Source organism: Cucurbita maxima, unplaced genomic scaffold, assembly GCF_002738345.1.
Source record: "Cucurbita maxima cultivar Rimu unplaced genomic scaffold, Cmax_1.0 Cma_Scf00026, whole genome shotgun sequence".
Taxonomy (NCBI): Eukaryota; Viridiplantae; Streptophyta; class Magnoliopsida; order Cucurbitales; family Cucurbitaceae; genus Cucurbita; species Cucurbita maxima.
In genome coordinates this window covers 3562374-3582306 of record NW_019272042.1, presented here as the reverse complement: position 1 = coordinate 3582306, position 19933 = coordinate 3562374, and the positions used below count along the sequence as shown (strand labels likewise).

The following is a 19933-nucleotide window of genomic DNA, read 5'->3' as shown; positions in this document are numbered from 1 at the left end:
TACACTTCTCAACAGAATGACGTCAGTGAAAGGAGGAATAGATTCATAATGAAGATGACGAGATGTATGCTTCATGAGAAGGATCTTCCAAAACGTTTTTGGGGAAAAGCAGCAAACACTGTTGTGTGCTTGCAAAATCGAATTTCAATAAAAGATGTGAAGGACTTGACTAGATTTGAAGTTTGGTATGGGTACAAACCTTCTTTAAAGTTTCTTAAAGTATTTGGGTGTCTTTGCTTCACTTACATTCTACAGGTCAAGCGTAATAAGATTTACAAAAAGGTAGAAGCTGGCATCTTTGTTGGGTATAGCACTATATCCAAAGCTTACAGAGTTTTTCAACCACATACTAGTCGTGTTATTGTGAATCGAGATGTTCATTTTGCTGAAAAAGAACAATGGAATTGAGAAGAATTGACGAAGGTGAATCAGATTTCTAATGCACCAAACAAATTAACCTTTAGTAGCATGTTAGAAGAGTCTGAAGATGAACGACAAAAAGAGTCTGAATATGAACGACAAGATTCTTTGGTTGATGATGCACCTTCAGAGGAGGAGCTTTTGGTGATCGAGAAAAATAAAATCTGGGAGTTGGTTGATCGACCTCTAAACAGAAAGATAATTGGAGCAAGATGGGTGTTCAGAAAAAAGCTTGGATCTAAACAAAGAGGAGTGTTAAAAGATCACGTATTTGTTTAGATTGATTATTTGTTTACTGGATTTTTAGGTGGATTTTTTAAATATTTTTTTGTATTCTCTATATAGCTCTCCCTAATTCAATATTCTCATCAATCATTCAATAACTCACTCTTTCACTAACATGCTCCAACCACAGTAGCAACCATCCCGCATTCGAAACTCAATGAGAGTGAAGATTTTGGTTGATTTCTGTGATTTTTTTTTTTCATGGGCAACCCGGAGGCAACATAGCCCCACAAATTTTCATATTTCCTATGAACGATTCATGAAATAGTCCTTTTATCAATTTTCATATCGTCTTCTACCTAACTCTACGAGACCCTTAAACTGCAAGCTAGCTCGCAATGGCTTTTCCACCGTTGTTGCTTGTAGCTTGCAAGCTCGAAAATCTCTCTTTTGCCTCTTCTCCATGTCTCCATTGATTCGCTTCTTCTTTCGCGCAAGCAATTGGTTTGCCACTTGTTGTCTTGCATTTTGTGATCCGAAGTTTCAGTCTACCTTTTTCGTCTCGCCGCAAGTTAGCACTTAAATTGGACCAAAACTTAAAAACTTTAAATTCATACGAAAAACATTGTCTTTTTACTGGTATAGTTTAAGATTACACATCCATTAGAATTGGTTGCAACAAGTTGGAAACATTGACTTTGAGTATCTTGAAGGCAGTTTGGCTCGCCATTCGTGCAAATACAAGGATTGGTCACAATTTTTGAAGAACTAGAGCTTTCAACCTGCAAACAAAGGTTCTTCCCATTTTGAGTGACCGTGGCCAAATGAAGATTAGTATTAGATATAGTTCGACCGTGGCCAAATGAAGATTAGTATTAGATATAGTTCTCCAAACGCTCAGTTGACTCAGACAATCACTTGAAAGGGATACTCCAAGGCCTTCTCCATTAGCCTTCAAACACAAACCCGTGGTTGCCATCTTGATTGAATTGCCACCATCACCGTGACTCCAACGACTAGAGGTGGAGCAATTGCTCAAAAATATTTCAGTATCGTTATTCGAAGTTTGGGCACATTGGCCACTTTGCGGATGATACAAAATATAAGAAAACGATTAATTGGAGTTCGGATCTACATGCCATGAAAGGGTTAAGCTAAGCATATATTAAGCGGTCTTAGAAAATGGTAACGATTATCGAATATAAGTACCTTGTAACATGCTCGGCAATAGATGGAACTTCTTACTAAAATTAGGGTTTTGAATGTGAGTCCAATTGGAGTTCATAACTCCAAATACTTCTGTAGGCTCGGCAAGTCTATAGTGCCCAATCCAAATCCTTTTGAGCAAGATGAGATGTGAAACAACTCATGAATCAGTTTTCAGTGTCGTTGGTCTTTCTTTGATCGTACCATATTCGCTAACAAACAAAAGAAATGGATTTGGTCCGTCCATTACAAACCCTGCATGGTCTGATGAACAATAATAGTTCGGGTAGAGGAAGCCCTAAAGATACCCCTACATTATGTAATAACAACTAAGTTTCTTTTTCCGTATTTTCAACCATCAAAATTAATCCCTATCATTTTAATAAATCTTTAAATACTTTATTATTAGTTTAACGTTCTCAAGATCACCGCTAACAGATATTCTCCTTTTTGAGTTTTCTCTTTCAGGCTTCCCCTCAAGTTTTTTAAAATGTGTCTGCTAGGAAGAGGTTCGTTCTACTCCCCAACCGACGTGGGATCTCACATTTCATCCCCCTTCGAGACATAGCATCCTCACTGAGACTCATTCCCTTCTTCAATCGATGTGAGAGCCCCCAATCCACTCTCTTCGGAACAAAGCTTCCTTGTTGGCACACTGCCTCGTGTCCACCCTCTTTTGAGGCTTAGCCTCCTCACTAGCACATCGCCTCGTATCCACTTCCTTTGGGGCTCAACCTCCTCGCTGGTATATATTGCCTCGTGTCCACTCCTTTCAGGGCTCGACCTCCTCGCTAGTACATCGTCCGGTGTCTGGCTCTTTTACCAATTGTAATGATCCAAGTCCACTACTAGCAGATATTGTCCTCTTTGGGCTTTCTCTATCAAACTTCCCCTCACCCCCTTTGTAAAAAATATTTGTTCTCCTCCCTAACCTGCGTGGAATGTCACATTATCTCTATAACTTTTAAAGAAAATACTTATATTGAAAACTTAGTTACCTTCTAACAACACTTTGTTAAACTAAGAAATATGAGCAAAATAAATCGAAAAAATCAAGTCACCGAATGAATCCGTCTTTTCGAAAGTTGTGGGGTACTATTCTGGTCTTAAGAAAAGTCGTCCGCCATGATCGCTTCAGCCAAATCCAACAAAATTCTTGTCTAGTCCAAGAATGAAGACAAATATAACTAAGGTAGAATGCAATCAAAATAGTGGCTTTCTTATGTAAGTGGGGTGAGGGGAATGGGGAATGGGGAATGGGAAGCAAAGCAAGATGCTTTATATTTATTAATTTGGCTGAAAATGTGAATCTTATACAACAATCAAAGCAATTTCCTATACATACAAACCTTTTGTTCAACCCCAACAAACTACAGGAAATGGGAAAAGGATAGAGTACGAAAATTCAAGATATTTACAGATTAATAAAATTACCCAAATTCTATTACTTACCAATAATGATAATATCAGAGCCTTCTTCCAATCCCTCCACCCTTCTTCCAACTCCTCCGTTCTTTCTGCAACAAAAAAAGAAAGACCACAAGGGGGAAAGTAGTGTGCCTATTTGATAGAGTAAGAGTGGGTACAAACAGACTCGAGCGCCTCCATGAACAACGCCGAGAAGCTGGTCAAGGCCTGGAACACCCCAGGCAATCCAGTTTGGAGATTGTTAAGTGTCACTGCTCTTGTCATTTCTACTGCTTTGGAATGCTTTATCTTCTCTTCTTCAACCCGTCTTTGGCAAGCGACGAGTTCGAGTTTTTTCTCTGCTAAAGGATCCCGAGCATCTAATATATGCCCATTGTCAGTCCCTGTGTCTGGAAGTCCTATGCCAACCATGGAGTAAGAGTTGTAAAACTTCTTCTCTAAGCTCATGATTGATGCTGATTTTTTCTCGAACTCCTTCGACGTTGATTCGGTCCGTTTCTTAATCTTCATCTCTTCGGTCTGTTTTTCGGATATCCCCTGAACAACAGTGATGAAACTTTTGATTGCCACAGAAGCAACCGTGTCAGGGACTCGATCTAGAGCAAGCTTCCACTGATCACAAAATATCTCAGAAGGTTCTTTGTTGTCAGGTAACTTGTCATTGTTGACTGGAAGAAAAGAGAGTTTAAGCCAGCCGTGGAGGGATTGGATAAATTCACGTTGGAACTTAATCAAACGACAGAAGCTCGAGTGCCAAGCTGTGACCATGGATTCGAGATCACGAGTCGCCTGGCGGTGCAATTCAGAAGTCGAGTCACCATGAGTTGTTTGGTTAACAAGGCCTTGAACCTGTTGCACAATGTTGTTCTGAATGTCATGGTATTGGTGCATTGATCTCCACATGTACATAAGCCTGTATCACATGATTATCAGAATTAATCAGAATAATATCTTGAGGATCGAGTAGTTCAATGCAAATTAAATGTATTGAAAACGATAAATTAAGTCCAGTTACATAGCTCAAACGTCTACTTAACAGTATCCCATGGCAGGATTTCTGTTTCCACAAACAATGCAGATACTTGTCTTTCAAGCGAAAATCAAAATAGTAAATAATAAAAAGAGGAAGATCCAACAGTCAAGTTTTATTACATATATCAAGAGAAAACTGTTGATATATCTCATGAAAGATACAAAGAAGGTTTTATCATTTTCTGCAACAAAATAGACGACGTCCAAAGTACTTCAATCCTTGATACCTCCTGCACATCTCATTAGTGCAGATTCTAGGTTGCCAGATCGTCAGACAGTTTGTGTGAGATCCCACCTCGGTTGGAGAAGAGAACGAAGCATTCTTTATAAGGGTGTGGAAACATCTCCCTAGCATCGCATTTTAGAACCTTGAAGGGAAGCCCGAAAGGAAAAGCCCGAAGAGGACGATATCTGCTAGCGGTGAGCTTGGGCTGTTAGAAATGGTATCAAAGCTAGACACCGGGTGATGTGCTAGCAAGAAGGTTGAGCCCCAAAGGAGGGTGGACACGAGGCGGTGTGCCAGCAAGGACGTTGGGCCCTGAAGGAGGGTAGATTGAGGGGTCCCACATCGATTGGAGAAGGGAACGAGTGCCAACGAAGACGCTAGGCCCCGAAGGAGGGTGGATTGTGAGATCCCAGCTCGGTTGGGGAGGAGAACAAAGCAGTTTTTATAAGAGTGTGAAAATCTCTGCCTAGAAAACGCGTTTTAAAACTTTGAGGGGAAGCCCGAAAGGGAAAGTTTAAAGATGACAATATTTGCCACCGGTGGGCACAATTTGTATCTATACCCAAAATCCAAGTCTAAATTTGAGATGACTGCAAAATGTGACACTCAGATTACTTCAACTCTTTGTTACCTCTGACGAAGACAAAACCACCAATCAGTCCCTCACTCCACGGACTTTATCTAACTACAAGCTGTAGTATGAAAATGTCGCTTGGACAACTATTTCTCGGTCTATATCCCAATGGTGCCAAAAGATCCAAGGTCTAAATATCTAACCTCCAGCTAATGAATATGAATATCACCATCCAAAAGGTACTACATGAGACAGGTGTATGAATCTACGCCCCATAAAACCATCTTGAGAGAAGATAACAGAGAATTGACCCCATCCTAGGCGTATTGCGATGTTGCAACTCATCGAGTATCCCGAATGAGTCTCAAACGTTATCCTTATATAAAATTTGAATTATTTTCTATAATCTAGGTTTCCATATATGATTGTTTTCTGGGTTCTCATTTCCACATACCACATAACCACTTTATGCTAATGGCTAACACTAAACCAATCCTACCAGTTCGAATCCTCTAACCATACCGATACCGACTTTTGAAACTTCAGGTAGACTAAGGCACCGGGATGCTATCTTGTGAAAAGTCCAATCCCGCTAGAGGAAAGAGCATTTCTCGAACAATGAGATCTTTCGTTTTCCCGGATCAGTTTCTCTATCAGAGAGATGAGACCATATTAAGACTCAAGTCCAAAGAAAACTACTCGCAATGCAAAAGCAAGACACAAAACATTCCAGGATTACTTCAGCCGTGCATCTCATTCATGCTTAGGGTGGGGGCATTACAGTTAAATTGACTTTTTTGTTTTTTCCCTTTTTTTGCAGAAGATCCGGCAGACAAAATCCAGTCACTAGACAAGCATTAATTCCTTGACATTTTTAGACAGGGTCCACCACAAAATAGAAGTTATTGTATTCAAAGAACAGTTAATCCTATTTCACAGCTTGAAACATATTACACTGTCCCTAAAGTCAATAGCTCAAATGAAATATCAATAGAAGTCTGATATTATGGGGATAGGGGTCACTGACATTATGTTAAGATCCCAAACACAAACAGAACACAGTAGAAATATGGTAGAATTACAAGTTTAATCTTGAACCTTCTATTTGATCCCTGAACTTTCAAACGTGTCTAATAGGTTTCTAGACTTTCGTTTGTGTTGAATAAATCTTTCAACTTTCAATTACATGTCTAATAGGCCTCTAAAATATTCAAAACTTTTAAAAATCAATTGATCTATTTGAACTTTATGTCTAATAGAATCCTAAACTTTGAATTGTGTTTAGTAGATCATGAATTTTTAAAAATTTGTTAGCTCGCTTGGGACCAAATAGATATAAATCTCAAAATTTTAATTTAACCCACAATAAATCGTAATATCAAAATATGACCTACCCAAAAACCCTCTCTCCCCCTATTCAGAACAAAGTTCCACCAAACTAATTACCAAAATGTCCTTACTAATATTCCCAATATATCTCCCGTTAGTACTCACATGTCATCGACTAAACATCAAGTAGCACATACAATAATAGTTCAGGGATAACGTGCGGAAGTCATTGACTCATGCAAGGAAAAAGTCTCTTCTAAATGGTGCAATTCAAGCTAATAGGACTAGTTTCGAAGCCAGTAAAACCTTGAAGTTTCAAACTCATAAGACCAGCCTGTTTTACTAAATCGCATAAACATTTTAAATTAAAAAGGCATGGTGATCTAGGAATATGACTGTTACCATCAAATTTGAAATTCAGAATTAAGAGAAAGGAGGGATGGGTGAGCTGCATTCTCTGTTAAAGAAGGTTGGGAAGGCGTCCCACATCGACTAATTAAGGAGTTGATCATGGGTTTATAAGTAAGGAATACCATCTCCATTGGCACGAGCCTTTTGGGGAAGCCCAAAGCAAACCTATGAAAGCTTATGCTCAAAGTGGACAATATCATACCACTATGGAGGTATGTGATTCCTAACATGGTATCAAAATTCCCTTAACTTAGTCATGTCAATAGAATCCTCAAGTGTCAAATAAAAAAGTTTGTGAGCCTCGAAGATGTAGTCAAAAGTGACTCAAGTGACGAACAAAGGTGTACTTTGTTCGAGGGCTCCAGAAAAAAGAGTCAAGCCTCGATTAAGGAAAGGTTGTTTGATGGCTCCATAGGCCTCAAGAGAGGCTCTATGATGTACTTTGTTCTAGGGGAGGATTGTTGGGAGGGCATCCCACATCGGCTAATTAAGGGGTTGATCATAGGTTTGTAAGTAAGGAATACTATCTTCATTGGCATGAGACCTTTTGGGGAAGCCCAAAGCAAAGCCATGAGAGAGCTTATGCTCAAAGTGGACAATATAATAGTGGAGAATCGTGATTCCTAACATTCTCTTGTGAATACTATTGCTATACTATTGCTGCACAGTTTTCATCTCATAATTTTTCACCAAAACAATTGTCACAAAAAACATACTGAAGAGAGTGGAGTTACCCATGGCATAGTTCAACAAGCTGAGGAATAAGATCCGAATCTCTTAGACCAACGATGGCAGTAGAAGTTGTATTGACAGCCTGAGACGTGACAATAATCAACGACTGCAGTCTAGTTATAGCTGCCTTCGTCTTATGGAGCTTGCTTTCGTCCTCGCCCTTGTACTCCTGACTCTGCAATGAGGACAACTTCTTTTCGTGTTCGATTTTTACACCTTCTCTAGCCTGAAAAAAAAAACATCAAATATATAGTTTCTTTACATAATTAAAAGGCTAGACTAAGGATTACAAACCTGTAATATTCAAGGGTGGCTTTGAATGAATAACAAAAAAATAACACTACCCTTTTCTATCACATATTAATATATATATACACACAGAGATCACAAAAACAAATAAACTCCACTTATTCCGGAATTCTTTGTGTTTCAAAGTTCTAGAAACCCACTATACCATACATTCCACAGGGTACCAAATAGTTAGACACTAACACAGCCTTAACCGGTTCGACTCTGCTCCGGATTTCCCCTTATTCGTGACACTATACTACAAAAGGGGAAAAAATACGCTACAATCTGATGAGTGCTTAATGTTGAGGATCGTTGGAAGGGAGTCTCACATTGGCTAATTTAAGAAATGATCATGGATTTATAGGTAAGGAATGCATCTCCATGTATGAAGCCTTTTGGGAAAGCCTATGGAGGCATAAAAGTATGAGCTGAATTAACTTATTTTTGGTCAACGGGTAATTGACAATATCATACCATGGTGGAAGTCCGTGATTCTTAACACTTAAATTAGACGCGCTTACAATGAAGCAAAATAAAACTGAGAACAATAAAATGTAGTTTTTAAAATCATTGCATCACAAACAAAATCTCTTTACTTAAAAGAAATCCCGTTAGTGTAACAGATACAAATACTTTCAAATATAATAACATATTGACGGATTAAACTTAGAGCATAGTTTAATGCACCCACACAGTCTTAAAAGTAATATATTGGACTAGAATATATATATATATATATATATATATAGATAGATATAATCAAGCAATACTATTGGGTATGTAAAATTCAAGGATTGCTTAGGAACAGTGAATTAGGCAGACCCATTTGTCAATAAGACAAATATCAAGGGGTAATACGGTCATTAACATAATTGCACCGAAAAATGTTTGTCATTCAGACAAGATATCCAAAATCACGAAAATGCCACACCTCCATAATCAAAAGGCGTTGCCTTGGAGGGCAGTATCGTCATAAAAGCAAAGACCCAGTGGCATATACGTCATTTTGCCATCTCTGCTGTGGACTCACGCTAACATGTAGCAGAGACATTGCTGAGTCATATTTCAAAAAACACCTTTTTGCAAAATAAAATACTTTTTCACAATAAATAATTAAAAATTAAAAAAAAAGGAAATTTAGAAATTTGTGATGAAAAAGTCTCTACCTAATCTTTCTTTTTCTTACCTTTACTTCCTGGTAAAGCTTCTTCTCCCAAGCCAAAAGCCGGTCTAATGTCGTGCAAAGGCTCTTTGAACCGCCCGATTGATCGAGCGAACCGGTGTCGAGCCGGTACTTGACCGACAATGGCGGTTTCGAGGTCCAGGTCGAGCTCAAGGTGCTCAACACGCTGCTCGAATGGTACACCGTCTCTGCCAATTGTGAAAATCAAATTTCAATTCTTATGATGGAAGAGAAAATCAAATTTCAAATTAAGGATTTCAGCAGAAATGAAGAAATTAGGTTTCGCGTTTGGTTCATGAGGAATTGCGAGAAAAATTGGGAGCGATGAGTTTCCGATTCACATGAAAATCTAAGTCAACATGATCGGAAATCGATAAATTGATCTATGAGAAGTCGTTCGATTCAACATTTGAACCAGAATTGCAGCAATTTGATCCTCGAATTCGAAATTCCTAAGTAATTAAAGAGATGGAAAATGAAGATAACTTTGTTCTTACTTTTTAGCTGTCGAAAGCTCTTATCCAATTCTGCTTTACCAATTTCTAGCATCTTCGATACTGGATCTCCTGCAGCAGCCGCCTTCTCGAAGTTTTCTTTGAGTGAATCCACAATTTCCTTCAAATCTTTGTGCCTCACAACAATTCTCAGGTCCGAGAGCTCACCGGTCCGGTAGCTTCCAGCGAAGGAACCTGCGTCATCGGATTTCTCCATCCGCGTCGCGTAGTTGGCTGGTGGAGGAGGAGTAACAGGTTCTGGCGCTACTGACTCCGTTCGGATCGAGGATTCGAAATTTGACTGAGTGTCAGTCTCTGATCTCAAATCGGCGTCTGTACAGTCTATCTCATCGATGTCTGATGAGCTCGTTGTGCTGTAGTGATCTCCCCAATCGCTGCATTGAACTTCTTCTCTTTCTGTTTCTGTGTCGTCGAGATGGTGCTTCTGTTGCTGGAATTGATGACCGTCGTCCTTTTTGCTCTCCGATTTCCTGTTAAAGAAGGTGTAATCCGATTGTTCAGTTTCGTCATCGTAATCATGGTAGTGGTAGTTTGGATGAGGCTTCGGTGGTATCTGAGTTTGAGATCGACTCTGGAAGAATTCAGAGGAAGGAGGAGATGGAGGACAGAAATTATCCCAGTTCCAGACAGAGGAAGCTTGAGAAGGAGTACTGGAGTAAGTGGAATTAGGATAAGCAGTGGAAAACGAAGCAGAAAAGCTAGATTTCTCACTCCTTGGAGAGGACGAAGGATCCGATTCCGAGAGAATATGAGGGAGCTTCGGCGTCTGTTTACGGTGGCGATGTTGCCGGTGCGGAACGGAAGACGAAATACTCGACGCTGAGAGAATACGCGGAAGCTTGGAGCTCGCTATGGTGTGCGACGGAGATGTAGAAAAGGACGGCGGCGCCGGAGGAGGATGGAGAGAAGGCGACGGCGACGGAACACTCGGCGGGACGGAATTCGCACCAAAAAGTCCTCGCCTAAGTGGCAACGGTGGCGGCGTATGTGGCTGGGGAGGGTTTTGGGCGTTGTGAATAAAGACAGAGGGGGTTTGGTCGGAGACGGAGAGAGGTTCGCCGGCGGCGAAGGCACAGAGGGCGGAACCGGTGAGGCGAAGAGAGCGGCAGTAGTGAGCATGTGCGGCGGCCAAATGGTGGCGAGAACGGACGGCGTGTTTCATGAGACGGCGGCGGTCCTTGCAGCGTCGGACAGTGTCTTCCTGGTCGAGCTTTGAAGCTGTACAGCCCATTGTGGGCGGGGGCAGCGTCCGTTGAGTGTAGCGTTGGTGGAGAGTGGAGGGTGGGGAAGCGAATGAATGAATCTATGGGACTAATTTTGTAGGCGATTTTTTGGCTCTTCCGGCGCCCATTTCGGGTCTCTCTTTCTCCCCTTCCTTTCTTTTCTGTCTTCAAAGAGCGATCAAATTTGGACAATATATCTTTTAATATAACTAATATCTCTATTTTTAAATTTCATTATAATATTATCTAATCTCGCTCTTCCTTTAAATAATCATACCCACAATTCCATCCCCTTCTTTCATAATTAAAAGAATTTAAATAATTAAAATTGAAATTAGTATCATCGGTTCATATATCGAACTTTCATTCGGGATAAATTAGTAACACCGGCCTAAACACGAATTATGTACGGAAATACCAATGTTACAGACCACAATGTATCAAATCAAATAACAATGGATACTATTCCAACGGTTAGACCTTTTTTGAATATAGAGATGAAAAACCCTTTACCGATCAATGATACATAAATGGTAGAAAAATTTCCGGATCAAAACCTTACTTTCCCTCGGTATATTTACCTAGACTTCGGCAAATGGGAGGACGAAATTGTCCGAACCTTTGCTTTTCAGTTGGTTTAATTCTTACGAAAATAATATCTACCCATCATTCTTGCCCCTTCTCTATCGATCTTTTTCGACCTCTCCCTCATTGAACCTCGTTTCTGTTGATGTCGATCACCCAAACTAATGATTCAAGGATAGAACGATCTCATCATTTCCTTACCATGGTACCTTGGTTTTTTTTTTCTTTTCTTTTGAGTTTTTTTTTTTTTTTTCAAAAAATTAATAAATTATGTAGCAAATGAAAAATAAAAAATGTGAATGACCTTTTAAATTAAATCATCTATTAAATGAAAATTAATAGAACAAAATCATCATTTTATTGTAAAAAGAAAGAAAGAACATCATCATTTTCCACAATATCCTTTTTTTTAATTTTCCTTTTGAATTGGAATCAAGTTGTTCGCTAACAAAATGACGTCGTTTTCGGATATTCTTCCAATAAATGGAGCCTTTTGGGTGAATAAAAAAAAAATTGGGAGGGAAATATTAAAGCAACCTTTCAAAATCCAAAAATTCAAACCTCTTTTATTATTATTTATTATTATTTATGATGTAATGAACCCAACCGAACTCAACTCAATCCAACCATAATTCTTTTGTATTAGGTTGGTTCGAGTTGTTCGGATCATTTATTTAAATTTTTATTTTTAACATAAAAAATGTTAGTTTCCAGAACATTTATTTATTTATTTATTTTCAAAAATTCAATTTAAATATATATTTTAAAAATTATCTTCTAAATAGTTAAAATAACCGTATTAAGTTAAATGAGATTAAAATAAATAGATGTACGTGTAATTGCATCTCAAGGAGAGGTCCATGACTTCTATTCATGAAGTTTATGTATCTGCAAACGATTTAACCGATCCTACTCCTGTTACCACATGTACATGTTTAAATGTTACTATCGTACTATTAAAATTATTAACGGCCAAAAGTATCTATTCAGCATTAGATCGGACTGCATATCTTTTTTTCTTTTTAATTTATATATCCATTGTGCTTTTTTTTACGAGTCATGTTCACTCTTTTTCTTGAAAAACAATCTCAAAACCCTAAAAATAATATGAAAGAGGTAACTTTTTGATAGATAAGAGTGTGAGGCAACAAAGTGAAGTGATTTTGCATCTTGAAAAATTGACGCTAACACGTAGACAGCTTCATCTCAATGCTACTTTATTGTTCGCCTTTATTTGGACACTTTTGATTATAAGTGGTTGTGAATGCTTTATCTTCTCAGCTCGATCTCACTATTTTCCGTGCCCTTCGTTCGTTATTTTCACTATGTCGATTGTGATTTCAGCATTTGGGCACTTCTCTATAGTTGATCGCATCTCCTTCACCTTCGGTCACAATATCATCGCACATATCTGTCATAACTTTTCTTTTCGATCGATTTGGCTATTCATGGCCAATTTGATTCGATTTTTCACCAGTTTGGGTTGGTTCGAGTCTAGATCAGTAGATTTTTCTCTAATTTTTAGTTTGACTTGGGGGTTCTTCAACCTAGGTTTGTTTTTTCTTTGATATTGATTTTTATTCCATTCTGTTTTTGAATAAGATTCACGTATGCACGTATTGAATGACATGCATAATTTATGAAAATATTTTCGTAGCAATTACCCATTAGTTTCATGACGTCTTACATCGCTCTATTGGTTAATTGTCAGTTCCGATTGAGCAAAGCTCGTCAAGATTCCAAGATATGTACCATTAGAGAGCGAACATTGTTGGTCAGTAGGTTAATTGACACTTGGTCACCAATATTTTGACAAATCATATTTGGGGCCCCACATGTACTTGCATGTTCCCGTTTCAGTATGCATATCCAAACTCCGAACATGGAGGTCAGTCATTTGTATTTTTAGTACTCGATCTTTCAAGTAAGCGTAAGGACAAGGACGTATAAGGCATGTGATGAGTTCATTGTTCGTTATGGCATTGAGTCCATGTCGTTATGCTTTACTTTTCTAGTATTTTTTATTTATGTGATCACGAATTTATAAATGTTAATTTTGAAAGTTAGATCGAGAATTTGTTTGATATTGGTTTATTTTATGATATGTTATCATCTAATGAAGTTTTGATATTATGTCATGTTCTAAAAATTTTGTGTTTAAAGGTTTTCTTACCTTTTTTTTCGATGAATAAATATATATTTTAACTAAAATATTTATTTATTTATTTATTTTTGCAAAAAAAAATAATAATAATAATAAATAAAATATTGAAGTGTACCCTACCAAACATGCCTCAAACAAATAGTCAACACATGAATGATTCCACATTGGATTTAGAGCACCAACCAGATCATAGAGATTATAGAAGTGGTCCAAACTTTTGGATATGTTCTTAGAAATTGTAAATGTAACATTTTCTTCAAACAACACAATAATTATATGTTCATATTTTTTAGTGTAAAAAATATTACATAATGATAACAAATATGTTTGCTTCTGAGTGTACAATGATGATTCAATATAATCAAACGTAACAATAATAGTTACGAAAAATAATGATAATTCATTTTGTTCCATCCTGCCATTTAGAACCGTTTTTTTATGAAAATAAGGCTAAAAAAGGTCCATATGACTACTGTTTTGGACAATTAACAATATCGAGTACTAATTATGAACAATTTTAAGAGGTTTAAGCTAAATTGGCCCACGAGTCGACTCTAAGCTCAATTTTTTTAATAGATGGAATACATAGATGCTATTAGGTCAAGCGAAATTTGGACCTAGGAATGTTCGGCCGAAGCTAGCTTAGGAGAACTAAATAGAGTTTGAAATGTAAGTGAACTTCCACACTTATTCGAGTACCAAGGACTCAAAAGAAATCCTTAAAAAGATTTAATTGATTGAAAATTTTCGATATTATTATTTGAATAAAGTTTTGTGGTAAAAAAAAAGGATTTATTACATTTTATTATCTACATTTCAGATTAACCCGTCCATAATTTGAAACAAATAGATATATCCAAAATAAAAATCTTTCACAAAAAAAAATAAATAAATAAATAAAACGATAAAAATACATAATAACAAGACATACATATCCGCATTTTCTATCTAGTTTATTTAAGTTTAGAGACTCAATTCAATAATCTTTTGTTGGAATGCTTACGAACGAGTTGGATAATAACTATGTATGTTTTATTTGATATGACTATATATTTGGCCATAGGTCTTCGACAACATGAATTGAAATATGTTATAAGGTATATGGTAATATATATTAGCCTCGTAGAGAATATACGTTAGGTTAACATGGAAGTAATGTATGCACCATCCAATGGGGCCACGTGCGTTGTGTATATATTGATCATACATTACTTTTCCTCGTATGTTTGTATGGACATGTAATTTCTTTCGTAGTTCAACGACACGAGAGTATGTAAGCCTATATACAAACCTAGAGTTTACAAAAACAGAGTATTTTCTTAATAGCATCAAAGCATTAAATTTGAACCTAAAGCTATAGACATAATTTTTAGATCTCATCAAACATGAAATCATAATTAAATTGTGTTCACATTTTCTAACCCTATCAATAGAATCTCTTACTGACATACTCTTATTATTAACTATTCTTCAAGTAAAGACGAGTCCCACGTACCGATAAGCCATAGACAATCTTTTCAACACTTCAAAAGTATAAAACAAACCAAATTCACCTAATAAAACAATCCATTTGGGTAAAATACAATACAAACTTTTCTTTGCCATTTACCAAATCTTACACGATATCAAATATCGAAACAAATCACACACTATTTATGAATCTAACAATAAGCATCCAAAGTAGACTTTTATACAAAGCTTTATAGACTTGAAAAAAAGTAGAACATATAAAAATATAGGCATAATTGAGCACATAAAGTGTGAATTTGTAGCATAATTTCTTTGATCCAATCCCAACAAACTAAAAAGAGCCGAGAAAAAGAGAAGTGGAGCAATAAAGCAAAGAGTGCAACAATGGCGCATTATGTTTGGCACATGCCACAGTCCCCACAAGTCAAAATAGCCATTAATTACTACATGCTTCAACTGAAGGGACCCACTGTGTTCCACTTTCCAAACATCTGGAACAACTCAATCAAGAACAAGACGGAAAAATAAAAGATTTATTCCATCAAAATATTAAACTCCCAGCAACTCACTTATATGAGAGTCAAGTCCTCCAGAAGATACCTTAAATTCTTCAACAAATCTTGGTAGAGTCAATCAGAGCATTGCCAGCAGCTGCAGTAGCCAGAAGGAAGCTCTTTATATCTCATGCTGGTGAGGGAGGGTCAAGCACGTTCGGGTCTCGGGGAAAGCCAAAATTCCCAAAAAGCCCCTGGGGTCATAAACGGGAGTAAATGAAATGAAGACAAGAAGACACGAATATCTAGCTAAGTCATTCAAATTGTCCATTACGTGCCAGGTCATAAAACATATGTCAAGTTTCATCATTAAATAATCAAACTCATCGTGTTAACAGCTGCATGAAAAATGAAATAATAAAGCCATTTTGAACATTTTCTTCATTTTGACATGGAGTGCTCATGACAAACAGATTCATGATAAAGCCAGTTCATAACATATGTAAAGGAAAAAGTGACCACACGAGAATCAAAGTCTAAAAAGCTAGTGAAAATGGGTCACAAAAGGAAGCAACTTATGAGCCAGTATGAATGATGATATAAAGAACAAACTTTCCACCCTGTAATGCCGTTATCCATCAAGGAATTTTCAATATCTTTTGTAAAATACTTGGATTGAAATGATTAAATATGTCTAATACCAGAGCATTATGAGACAAAATCAAACTTAGGTGGCAAGATCATTACATTTCACAAAGTACTGCCATAAATTAGTCTAGAACATGGAGTCGCTTAATAAGGAATCATAAAAGAAAATATTAAGAAAATATGGTCACGAAATAGACTCACCAGGGAATCATTGATTGCATAGGCCACGCAGTAATGCTCCTGGAAACCAGCCAATGAAACTCACAATAAGTTAAGGAAAAAACTCAAATCTCAACAGTTAAAGAAGGGGAATTCAAACGCTCATGCCTTTTCTCATTAAAACAATAGGTTATAAACTTGCCTGCATCATGTACCACTCCTCAAATTCATCAAATAACTCCAGCCGTTCAATCCTGAAGAACAAAAGTGTCAAACATGAAAATCTTCCCTGTTATACATCTCGAAAAAATTGGAAAAATCAAAGAGGAAAAAAGGAAAATCATATGAAAGAAAAGAAGACATCAATAAACCTTCAAAAAGGCACATGCTGAATGCCGATGGTTGTTAACTAATTAGATTATTGATGAAGCTATATCAAAAGGGAGTCCATGTCTTTATATGAAGCCCAAATATCAAAGGCATTAGAGCCAATTATAAGGTAAAGTAATTTCAACCTAAGGTAACTAGAAAGCTTACAGAAACAAATAAAATAATTACAAGTACAAAGCGTTTGAGACTAAGAAGCACGTACACTTTACTCTGGCTAGCATGTCCATGTCCAACACGTGTCCAATACTTAGTTGAACACGTATTGAACACTTGGTAGTATATAGATCTGTTAGACGCCTATGTTCATCAATTTTTAGACATGCATCGAACAGTTGTTAAGCTAAATAAACATATATATGACAAAAATAATAAATTTTGAGAGTCAAATACATCAAACCAACTTTTTAAGCATATAAATGTATAAAACCATGTGTCCCATGTCGGTGTCGTATCTAGTGTCTTGTATCCATATTCATTATCTTAGATTTGAGACACAACTTTATCAATATATTAAGCAAAATCCCCTTCTATCTCACTAGATATAATTACAAATGTACCTAAAATGAAGTTTGGTGTTGAACTTTTTTCTTTTCTTTTCTTTTTTTATCACTCATATTTCAACTATTTGATTCTTTTTCTTCCACAAGCAAGTTTACCAATGTATCAAACATCATAGGAATGAACCAATAAACAAACCATGGCATCAGATTGACAACAGTAGATAAACAAAGGAGGGAGGATGGCTAAAACCACTCTAAAAAAAACCTTCGCCTTTCTTGAGCTTCGATCAAGTTATTATACACTTTCAGCATGTCCCATGCTGCAGCTGTCTATCAGCCAAAAGAGACAATATTCAAATAGTCTCCTATAAATAATTAAACCAAAACAAATTAAATAAATATATAGGAATGTAGAACGTACTGTCACTAAAGAGAACATCACAGGGTACTCACACATCACAATCTTCAACTAAAACAATATGAAAAGCTAACAACCTCAGGAAAAAAAACACAGCTTCACAACCACTTGTAGACCATTGTAGCTCTGGAAATATGTATTAGATAATACGGTTCTATTTGGTTTTTAGTTAAAAGGAAAAAGAAGTGGGGGAATTTGATCCAATGATGGGTTTGTTAGGTATCCAAACACAAGAAAACAAAAGATAGTAATATATTGCAGTATCAAAGAAAAATTACAGCATAACAATAGCCCTTCGGGTAGGGGTCTACATTGAACCCGGCAACTCGAACTGACTCAACCCAAATTATACGGGTTGGGTTGGGTTGGATTATCATTTCGAGTTTGGGTTAATTTTCTTAACCCAAATAGATTCGGTTCGAGTTTCAGGTTCACTGTACAAAATTTCAAGTGGACCCGAACTGAACAAAAATCTTATAAAATATATCAATATGTTTTGCATATTTATAGGTGTGCCGGAGTGGTAAAATGGTGGAACTATCGTCCTCCCCATGCGGGTTTGATTCTAGTGTCGTAGATTGGTATAAAATTAATTTATTAGATTTTGCTCTAACATTGGGGGAGACAGATAATAATACTCTAAAATTGGGGGAGACAGATAATAATAAGCTCTAACTTATTTATTATCTATATAATTTATGATAATTTAGGGCATCCAACTTCATGCATGAGTAGGTCTTAAAATTGGAGTGTTTTATTTGTTATGGATAGTTTTTTAAAAAACATTTTTAACAATATTTCGAATAATTATGAAGGGTAGATAGATAAAAGTTTTTAAAATTAATTTTTTTTTAAACAATCCAACAGCCCAATCCGAACTTTCTGGTTGGTCCAAAAACTTCCCTCGACCCGACCCAGGTATACCCCTATCTTCCAGACGGCTATTTATCTCCCCAAGTCACAAATGGACTATCCACCGAAATTACCCCTTCCTCAATCCTAATTACCTACATCTATAATTAAAACACCCTTATCTAATTACTCTTAAACCCCTACTACTTTGCAACTAATATTACCAATACTATCTCCTATTGATTCTTTCACGACCCTAGTTTTCTACCGACCTAAAGTCTCTTCCGTATGCATGACATAGCTTCTTATGCAGAAACATTTATTTAAAAACGTCTTCATCAAACAATGTTATGGACTTGCATGTTTAAGAAAAATATCTTAAAACAATACAAAAGGATAATAAAATAAACCAAAGTAAATATTAGAAATAACAATGTTATATATTAACTAACACATAATATCATAACATCATCATATCATATCAAAATGCATCGTCATAATATTATATAAACATACATGACACGTGCAAGGGCCCCTAGGCACGTATTATCATATATAAGACAAGTCTTCCGACCAAACTGATAGTAAAGTTACTTACCTGATTAGCTTAAATTGTTGACACTAATTTATCGTTAATGAAAGTTCAATTGTGTCCTTTAAAATCTAAGTCAACATATGTGAACCTATAACATCAATTTCAAGTTCAAATTTCTATAAAGTTATTTCGCTAAATTTTACGATTGTCATGTGTTGGACTTCATGTGAACATTCGACACTTTGCATGATTAGAGTCTTGGATTGTTTATATATGTTCTTTATAATATTATTTTCATACAAATAATTTAAACAATTTTCAGATCTTTCCTTTTCTTTCATTCCATCTGTGCTTTTCTCTCCGTGTTTCTTTTTTTTAATTATGTTTTCTTAATTCTATTCACCAGTACAAAAGCCAGTTTTAATCGATTTTCTAGAATTAACTATTGATCATGACATGATTTCATTGCAAATTGTGTTTTTTTAATTCTGTTCACCCATACTTTTGGCCAATTTTAATCAATATTTAATTTCTAACTAAAATCTATATAATTGTAATGAAGCAAGGATAAAAGAAAGGAAAATTTAAGATATAACTTACTTTGATTTCCTCAAACATATCTATCATTTTGGTATTTCTTTTCTAGCACAATTCAAGAGAGTTGTAACGAAATTGATGAAATTCTGACGAAAAATGAATTTAAAAATTGACTTACCGAAATGGCCTCTAACATTACTTCTTATGAGCTTGAATCTGTACAATACTGAAAGACGAATAGTGTACATTTCGTAGGAGGTTTTGGTAAAACTCTCCTTTTTGTAAAAAGAACTACGGTAGAAAAATCGGAGGGGGAATTTTTCTTTTTTTTTTTTTTTTTTTGGCTCAAAGAAATAAGGAGAGATTTTGGGGTTTTTTTTTTTTTT

General features: G+C 36.3%; 2 protein-coding genes across 3 annotated transcripts in view; both read right to left on the bottom strand.

The window, feature by feature from the left end:
- Positions 1–3108: 3108 nt before the first annotated feature.
- Positions 3109–10976, bottom strand: LOC111499217 (nitrate regulatory gene2 protein-like). The gene is made up of 4 exons (XM_023150742.1): positions 9555–10976; positions 9061–9245; positions 7586–7809; positions 3109–4192 (listed from the first exon to the last, which is right to left on the bottom strand). Exons 1-4 carry the CDS (start codon positions 10801–10803, stop codon positions 3412–3414), a joined length of 2439 nt encoding a protein of 812 aa, XP_023006510.1. The 5' UTR covers positions 10804–10976; the 3' UTR covers positions 3109–3411.
- Positions 10977–15263: 4287 nt separating this feature from the next.
- The window catches only part of LOC111499281 (tRNA wybutosine-synthesizing protein 4-like), a 16563-nt gene continuing 11893 nt past the window's right edge, over positions 15264–19933 (bottom strand). Inside the window, exons 10-14 of one of the 2 annotated variants that reach the window (XR_002720915.1) lie at positions 17471–17535; positions 16518–16569; positions 16358–16396; positions 15615–15762; positions 15373–15505 (exon numbers count right to left, since the gene is read on the bottom strand). Coding sequence is in view for 1 of the 2 variants with exons in the window: in XM_023150835.1 (XP_023006603.1) it covers positions 15697–15762; positions 16358–16396; positions 16518–16569; positions 17471–17535 (222 nt within the window). In the remaining variant the exon portion in view is untranslated. Of the gene's footprint in view, positions 15763–16357; positions 16397–16517; positions 16570–17470; positions 17536–19933 lie in introns of both variants that reach the window. The other variant, XM_023150835.1, reaches the window with a different exon arrangement.